The sequence below is a fragment of the Triticum urartu genome, chromosome 2 (genome assembly GCF_003073215.2).
Source record: "Triticum urartu cultivar G1812 chromosome 2, Tu2.1, whole genome shotgun sequence".
Classification (NCBI taxonomy): Eukaryota; Viridiplantae; Streptophyta; class Magnoliopsida; order Poales; family Poaceae; genus Triticum; species Triticum urartu.
The window spans coordinates 724,894,265-724,903,839 of NC_053023.1; the positions used below are offsets into that span (position 1 = coordinate 724,894,265).

The 9,575-nt window shown below is 45.1% G+C and overlaps 1 protein-coding gene across 1 annotated transcript in view; it reads left to right on the forward strand.

Moving 5' to 3' along the window:
- The window catches only part of LOC125538238 (putative disease resistance protein RGA4), a 13,072-nt gene extending 4,384 nt beyond the window's left edge, over positions 1 to 8,688 (forward strand). Inside the window, exon 3 of the mRNA XM_048701513.1 lies at positions 8,607 to 8,688. Within this exon, the coding sequence (XP_048557470.1) occupies positions 8,607 to 8,688 (82 nt within the window). The remainder of the gene's footprint in view (positions 1 to 8,606) is intronic.
- The last annotated feature ends 887 nt before the right edge of the window (positions 8,689 to 9,575 follow it).

A 9,575-nucleotide genomic window follows, 5' to 3' on the forward strand; every position in this document is an offset into this window, starting at 1 on the left:
CATATCAATCTTGGAACCACTTCCAACACACATCGTCACTTCACCCTTAACTAGTCTCTGTTTATTCTGCAACTCCCGTTTCGAGTTACTAATCTTAGCAACTGAACTAGTATCAAGTACTGAGGGGTTGCTATAAACACTAGTAAAGTACACATCAATAACATGTATATCAAATATACTTATGTTCACTTTGCCATCCTTCTTATCTGCCAATCACTTGGGGTAGTTCCGCTTCCAGTGACCAGTCCCTTTGCAGTAGAAACACTTAGTCTCAGGCTTAGGACCAGACTTGGGCTTCTTCACTTGAGCAGCAACTTGCTTGCTGTTCTTATTGAAGTTCCCCTTCTTCCCTCTACCCTTTTCTTGAAACTAGTGGTCTTGTCTACCATCAACACTTGATGTTTTTCTCGATTTCTACCTTCGTCAATTTCCGCATTACGAAGAGCTTGGGAATCGTTTCCGTTATCCCTTGCATATCATAGTTCATCATGAAGTTCTACTAACTTGGTGATGGTGACTAGAGAATTCTGTCAATCACTATCTTATCTGGAAGATTAACTCCCACTTGATTCAAGCAATTGTAGTACTCAGACAATCTGGGCACATGCTCACTAGTTGAGCGATTCTCCTCCAATTTTTGGCTATAGAACTTGTTGGAGACTTCATATCTCTCAACTCAGGTATTTTCTTGAAATATTAACTTCAACTCCTGGAACATCTCATATGCTCCATGACGTTCAAAACGTCTTTGAAGTCCCGATTCTAAGCCATTAAGCATGGTGCACTAAACTATCAAGTAGTCATCATATTGAGCTAGCCAAACGTTCATAACGTCTGCATTTGCTCCTGCAATAGGTCCGTCACCTAGTGGTGCATCAAGGACATAATTCTTCTGTGCAGCAATGAGGATAAACCTCAGATCACGGATCCAATCCGCGCTATTGATCTACAACATAATTTGCAAAATACTACCAGGACTAAGTTCATGATAAATTTAAGTTCAATTAATCATATTACTTAAGAACTCTCACTTAGATAGACATCCCTCTAATCCTCTAAGTGATCACGTGATCCAAATCAACTAAACCATGTCCGATCATCACGTGAGATGGAGTAGTTTCATTGGTGAACATCACTATGTTGATCATATCTACTATATGATTCACGCTCGACCTTTCGGTCTCCGTGTTCCGAGGCCATATCTGTATATGCTTGGCTCGTCAAGTATAACCTGAGTAGTCCGCGTGTGCAACTGTTTTGCACCCGTTGTATTTGAACGTAGAACCTATCACACCCGATCATCACGTGGTGTCTCAGCACGAAGAACTTTCGCAACGGTGCATACTCAGGTTGAACACTTCTTGATAATTTAGTGAGAGATCATCTTATAATGCTACCGTCAATCAAAGCAAGATAAGATGCATAAAAGATAAACATCACACGCAATCAATATAAGTGATATGATATGGCCATCATCATCTTGTGCTTGTGATCTCCATCTCCAAAGCACCGTCGTGATCACCATCGTCATCGGCGTGACACCTTGATCTCCATCGTAGCATCGTTGTCGTCTCGCCAAGCTTGTGCTTCTACGACTATCGCTACCGTTTAGTGATAAAGTAAAGCATTACATCGCGATTGCATTGCATACAATAAAGCGACAACCATATGGCTCCTGTCGGTTGCCGATAACTCGGTTACAAAACATGATCATCTCATACAATCAAATTCAGCATCATGTCTTGACCATATCACATCACAACATGCCCTGCAAAAACAAGTTAGACGTCCTCTACTTTGTTGTTGCAAGTTTTACGTGGCTGCTACGGGCTTAAGTAAGAACCAATCTCACATACGCATCAAAACCACAACGGTAGTTTGTCAATTTGACTCCGTTTTAACCTTCGCAAGGACCGGGCATAGCCATACTTGGTTCAACTAAAGTTGGAGAAACTATCACCCACAAGCCACCTCTGTGCAAAGCACGTCGGGAGAACCGGTCTCGCGTAAGCGTACACGTAATGTTGGTCTGGGCCGCTTCATCCAACAATACCGCCGAACCAAAGTATGACATGCTGGTAGGCAGTATGACTTATATCGCCCACAACTCACTTGTGTTTTACTCGTGCATATAACATCAACATATAAAACCTAGGCTCGGATGCCACTGTTGGGGAACGCAGTAATTTCAAAAAAATTCCTACGCACACGCAAGATCATTGTGATGCATAGCAACGAGAGGGGAGAGTATGATCTACATACCCTTGTAGATCGCAACGGAAGCGTTGACACAACGTAGAGGAAGTTGTCGTATGTCTTCTTCCCGATCCGACCGATCCAAGCACCGTTACTCCGGCACCTCCGAGTTCTTAGCACATGTACAGCTCGATGACGCTCCCCGGACTCTGATCCAGCAAAGCCTTGGGGATGAGTTCCGTCAGCACAACGGCGTGGTGACGATGATGATGTTCCACCGACGCAGGGCTTCGCCTAAGCACTACAACGATATGACCGAGGTGGAATATGGTGGCAGGGGGCACCGCACACGGCTAAGGAACGATCACGAGGATCAACTTGTGTCTTTGGGTGCCCCTTGCCTCAGTATATAAAGGATGGAGGAGGAGGAGGCCGACCAAGGCTTGGTGTGGCCAGGATGTGGAGTCCTACTAGGACTCCAAGTCCTAGTAGGAGTCCACCAAGAGGGGAGGAAGGGAGAAGGAAGTGGAGGAGAAGGAGAGGTGGCCGGCCCCCTTTTCCCTAGTCCAATTCGGACTAGAGGGGAGGGGGGGGGGCGCAGCAGCCCCTTGGCCCTTTTTCCTCTTCCCACTAAAGCCCATCAAGGCCCATTGCTTCTCCCGTAACTACCCGGTACTCCGAAAAATACCCGAATCACTCGGAACCTTTCCGATGTCCGAATATAGTCGTCCAATATATCGATCTTTATGTCTCGACCATTTCGAGACTCCTCGTCATGTCCCCGATCTCATCCGGGACTCCGAACTCCTTCGGTACATCAAAACTCATAAACTCATAATATAACTGTCATCGAAACCTTAAGCGTGCGGACCCTACGGGTTCGAGAACAATGTAGACATGACGGAGACACGTCTCCGGTCAATAACCAATAGCGGGACCTGGATGCCCATATTGGCTCCTATATATTCTACGAAGATCTTTATCGGTCAGACCGCATAACAACATACGTTGTTCCCTTTGTCATCGGTATGTTACTTTCCCGAGATTCGATCGTCGATATCCAATACCTAGTTCAATCTCGTTACCGGCAAGTCTCTTTACTCGTTCCGTAATACATCATCTCACAACTAACATATTAGTTGTAATGCTTGCAAGGCTTATGTGATGTGCATTACCGAGAGGGCCCAGAGATACCTCTCCGACAATCAGAGTGACAAATCCTAATCTCGAAATACGCCAACCCAACATGTACCTTTGGACACACCTGTAGAGCTCCTTTATAATCACCCAGTTACGTTGTGACGTTTGGTAGCACACAAAGTGTTCCTCCGGCAAATGGGAGTTGCATAATCTCATAGTCATAGGAACATGTATAAGTCATGAAGAAAGCAATAGCAACATACTAAATGATCGGGTGCTAAGCTAATGGAATGGGTCATGTCAATCAGATCATTCACTTAATGATGTGATCCCGTTAATCAAATAACAAATCATTGTTCATGGTTAGGAAACATAACCATCTTTGATTAACGAGCTAGTCAAGTAGAGGCATACTAGTGACACTTTGTTTGTCTATGTATTCACACATGTATTATGTTTCCGGTTAATACAATTCTAGCATGAATAATAAACATTTATCATGATATAAGGAAATAAATAATAACTTTATTATTGCCTCTAGGGCATATTTCCTTCATTTACCACAGACCTTCGGGTCCATAGTTATTAGCTAGATGGCTTTTCTCTCTCTTTGGATCTCAATACAAAGTTATCCTCGATTGTCTTGGAGATCTATTCGATGTAATTCTTTTTGTGGTGTGTTTGTTGAGATCTGATGAATTGTGGGTTTATGATCAAGATTATCTATGAACAATATTGGATTCTTCTCTGAAATCTTTTATGCATGATTTAAATATCTTTACAAGTCTCTTCGAACTATCAGTTTGGTTTGGCCTACCAGATTGATCTTTCTTCCAATGGGAGAAGTGCTTATCTTTGGGTTCAATCTTGTGGTGTCCTTTCCCAGTGACAACAGGGGCAGCAAGGCACGTATTGTATTGTTGCCAACGAGGATAAAAAGATGGGGTTTATATCATATTGCTTGAGTTTATCCCTCTACATCATGTCATCTTGCCTAATGCGTTACTATATTCTTATGAACTTAATACTCAAGATGCATGCTGGGTAGCGGTAGATGTGTGGAGTAATAGTAGTAGATGTAGAATTGTTTCGGTCTACTTGTCACGGACGTGATGCCTATATACATGATCATGCCTAGATATGCTCATAACAATGCGCTTTTCTATCAATTGCTCGACAGTAATTTGTTCACCCACCGTAGATTTTGCTATCTTGAGAGAAGCCACTAGTGAAACCTATGGCCCCCGAGTCTGTCTTCCATCATATTATTTTCCTATCAACTTGTTATTTCTATTTTGCAATCTTTATTTTCCAATCTATACAAAAAATACCAAAAATATTTATCTTATTATCTCTATCAGATCTCACTTTCGTAAGTGACCGTGAAGGGATTGACAACCCCTTTATTGCGTTGGTTGCGAGGTTCTTGTTTGTTTGTGCAGGTACTAGGTGACTTGCGTGTTACCTCCTACTAGATTGATACCTTGGTTCTCAAAACTGAGGAAAATACTTACGCTACTTCGCTACATCACCCTTTCCTCTTCAAGGGAAAACCAACGCATGCTCAAGAGGTAGCAAGAAGGATTTCTGGCCCCGTTGCCGGGGAGTTTGCACCAAGTCAAGACATACCAAGTACCCATCACAAACTCTTATCCCTCGCATTACATTATTTTCCATTTGCCTCTCGTTTTCCTCTCCCCCACTTCACCCTTGCCGTTTTATTCGCCTTTTTTCTGTTCACCTTCTTTTCGCTGGCCTCTTGTTTGCTTGTGTGTTAGATTGATTATCTGTCATGATGGCTCAAGATAATACTAAATTGTGTGACTTCTCCAATACCAACAATAATGATTTTATTAGCACTCCGATTGCTCCTCTTACCGATGCTGGATCTTGTGAAATTAATACGCTTTGCTGAATCTTGTCATGAAAAATCCGTTTTCTAGCCTTCCTAGCGAAGATGCCACTACCCATCTAAACAGCTTTGTTGATTTATGTGATGCAAAAGAAGAAATATGTGGATAATGATATTGTTAAATTGAAGCTATTTCCATTTTCTCTTAGAGATCGTGCTAAAACTTGGTTTTCGTCTTTGCCTAAAAATAGTATTGATTGATGGAATAAGTGCAAAGATGCTTTTATATCTAAGTATTTTCCTCCCGCTAAGATCATCTATCTTAGAAACGATATCATGAATTTTAAGCAATTTGATCATGAGCATGTTGCACAAGCTTGGGAGAGGATGAAATTAATGATACGTAATTGCCCTACTCATGGATTAAATATGATCATACAAATTTTTTTATGCTGGATTGAATTTTGCTACTAGAAATCTTTTAGATTCGGTCGCGGGAGGCACTTTTATGGAAATCACTTTAGGAGAAGCTACTAAACTCCTAGATAATATTATGGTTAATTATTCTCAATGGCACAGCGAAAGATCTACTAGTAAAAAGGTTCATGCTATAGAAGAACTTAATGTTTTGAGTGGAAAGATGGATGAACTTATGAAATTGTTTGCTAATAAGAGTGTTTCTTCCGATCCCAATGATATGCCTTTGTCTACTTTGATTGAGAATAATAATGAATCTATGGACGTGAATTTTGTTGGTAGGAACAATTTTGGTAACAACGCTTATAGAGGAAACTTTAATCCTAGGCCGTTTGTAGTAATTCCTCTATTAATTATGGTAATTACTACAACAACTCTTATGGAAATTTTAATAAGATGCCCTTTGATTTTGAGACTATTGTTAAAGAATTTATGATTTCACAAAAGAATTTCAATGCTTTCCTTGAAGAAAAATTGCCTAAGATTGATGAGTTGGCTAGGAACGTGGATAGAATTTCTCTTGATGTTGATTCTTTGAAACTTAGATCTATTCCACCAAAGCATGATATCAGTGAGTCTCTCAAAGCCATGAGAATTTCCATTGATGAGTGCAAAGAAAGAACCGCTAGGATGTGTGCTAAAACAGATTGCTTTATAAAAGCGTGTTCTTCTAGTTTTCACGATAATAATGATGAAGATCTAAAAGTGAATGATGTGTCTCCTGTTAAATCTTTGTTTTGCAATATGAATCTTGATAATGACGGGACTGGAGATGAGTCAACTTTAGTTAAAAGGCGTCCCAATGATTCGGAGTTTTTAGATCTTAATGCAAAAATTGGTAAAAGTGGGATTGAAGAGGTCAAAACTTTTCATAGCAATGAACCCACTATTTTGGATTTCAAGGAATTTAATTATGATAATTGCTCTTTGATAGATTGTATTTCCTTGTTACAATCCGTGCTAAATTCCCCTCATGGTTATGATAAAAATAAAGCTTTTACCAAACATATCGTTGATGCTTTAATGAAATCTTATGAAGAAAAGCTTGAATTAGAAGTTTCTATCCCTAGAAAACTTTAGGATGAGTGGGAACCTACTATTAAAATTAAAATTAAAGATCACGAATGCTTTGGTTTATGTGATTTGGGTGCTAGTGTTTCCACGATTCCAAAAACTTTGTGTGATGTGTTAGGTTTCCATGAATTTGATGATTGTTCTTTAAATTTGCATCTTGCGGATTCCACCATTATGAAACATATGGGAAGGATTAATGATATTCTTATTGTTGCAAATAGGAATTATGTGCCCGTAGATTTCATTGTTCTTGATATAGATTGCAATCCTACATGTCTTATTATTCTTGGCAGACCTTTCCTTAGAACGATTGGTGAAATTATTGATATGAAAGAAGGAAACATTAGATTCCAATTTCCGTTAAGGAAAGGCATGGAACACTTCCCAAGAAATAAAATTAAATTACCTTATGAATCTATTATGAGAGCCACTTATGGATTGTCGGTGGGAACGACACCTATGAGATCACTGGGATCCCTTCTACGGTCGGCGGGCATGGGGTCGTGAGAAGAGCAGGTTTAGGAGCTAGCGCACATATCGTTTACCCAAGTTCAGGCCGCGAGGATGCGTAAAACCCTAGTACTGCTTTGGTGGATGTATTGAGTGTTCTTGAGCTTTCTGAACTAGCTACGGTCACTGTCCCGTCCCCAAAAAGCCGAATCCTCCTCCTGGTCGCCTCGGGCCTGCTTTTATAGGAAAAAGGGGCTGCCAAAGTGGCACACAAGAGGTGGAAAGGCCTACAGTGCGCGAGCTTATCACACGGCATTACGGGACAAAGTGCATTAAATGCACTTCATAGGTGTCCATTAGCTTGATCGGGGATGGGAACGAGGCCCATCCCGTCTGTCGCCGCTTCGCCTCACTTCGACACGCGCCCAAACCAACGATGCATGCAACGCCATGTAGGCACGCAGGCAGTTGAGGTGGCGGTGGTAGGGCCTTCATGAAGATCTGTATGCCGCCACGCAGGTGCTTGCTGATCTGGTCTGGAAGCTGCATGTTGCCACACAGGTGCCTGCCCAGCTGGTTGGGCTGGCAGCTGCATGCGAACATCGGCGGAGTCTTCGCTGGTGCGGGCCTGACAGTGGCCTAGCTGACGCTCTCGGCAAGGGTCTTGCTGGGGGATCTTGTGGATTTCCTCGGCTAGGATCCTGCCAAGGGTCGTCGTCTTCTAGTCCTCATCTGAACTCATATATTTATGAGTTTGACGAAGATTTGCATGCCACCACAGAGGCGCCTCCTGAGCCCTGGTTCCAATGCAGTTGGTTAGGTTGGAGTCGGTGGGCTCAAGGGTGGTTCACTCCGCTGGCATCGGGCAAGTTTCCCCGGCAAGGCTCTCACCGGGGCTGCGGGGGGCCGCCTCGGCAAGGATCTTGCCGAGGGAGTCAACTTCGCCCTCTTGCCCTCCTGTGCTTCCGGTCTTGGCGTCGCCTTTGGTCGTCTTGTGCCTTGGCTTCTCTCCGGCTTCCCTCCTCTGCCCTGCTAAGTGTGGCCGCGGCACGTGGCTCTGACTGCCCGTGCACAAGTAAAAGGGGTCAAAAGGAGAGCCCCTACTTTTCTACACCAACAAGAGCCCCCGGGCCTGGGCCACACATATGCGCGACGCGTTGTTGGGCTAGGCCTAGAACGGTGGGCGGGCAGGTGGGGCGGATTTTACCGTAGTAATTTCTCGTCCGCTGCGCTTCCCCATGACCCGCGTTGAACGCGCGACATGGAGGGTCATGCGTGACGTGGGGGTCATGCGTGGGGAGGTTCCCGCACGCATGCGTCACACCATGGTAAAGAGGCGGCCCGCGCCTTCCCCATAAAAAAGGAAACGGCCGCGGGCATGCTGCTCATTTACCCTCTGTGTCTTCTCCAATCTTAGAGCCGCCGTTCCTTCCTTCTTCCACAAGCCCCTGCTTGCCGCCGCTGCACTTTCGCTGCCCTTTCCCTTCCACCGCTCGTAGCCGCCATGGCACCCAAGACTGGCAAGGGCAAGGGAGTGGCCAAGAATGCCGGAGGGGCAGAGCCGCCGGAGAAGGAGTTGGCGGCGCGGTGGACGGAGCTCGCCTACTTTCCTTCGACGGTCGACGCGGCCCACCTTCGGGACAACTTCAGGCCGTTGTGGGGGGTCAAGATGGGGGGAGATACAACGGGGCATCCTGCCACATGCGTCATCCCCGCCAACTGCGGCAAAGCCGCCCCGAATCGGTATCCGTTCTTCGTCAATTACTTCTCTTGCAGCCTTTGCCCCCCTTCTCCGATTTCTTCAATGACATGATGCATACCTTCGGTTACACCTTCTAGATTTTACCCCAAACCGTGGCGTGCATGGCTCTCTTCGCCCATCTTTGTGAGGGCTTCACCAGCGTGCACCCCAACACAGCACTCTTCCGCCACTACTTCTTCCCTCGGATCCAGCAGGGAGGCGCCATCTCCGGTTGTGTCGCCTGGATCCCGAGGTCCAAGGGGACATACCCGAAGGGTGCTCAGAAGGAGAGGTGGGAGGAGTGGCGGGGCTGGTGGTGCTGGATTGAAGAGGAGGATCCACAAGAGTTCTGCCTGGTTTGCCAGGCGCCGCCGGTTTGCGGCAACGATTGGAACAGCGTCGATCCCGATGACGCGAAGCTCACGGTCGCCACCACCAGGATTCTTCGCCTCACCGAGGCCGGGCTCACCCTTGAGATGATCGGGACGGATTTCATCCACCGCCGGATCTCTCCGCTGCATAACAAGGGGAGGCCGGCCTGGCTCTTCACGAACGCGGCGGACATCATGCGACTCTGCCCCGACCTCGACCACAACTTCACCGTGTTGGCGCACGCTCACTTATGCCAGCGGCTCTTCCAGCTCG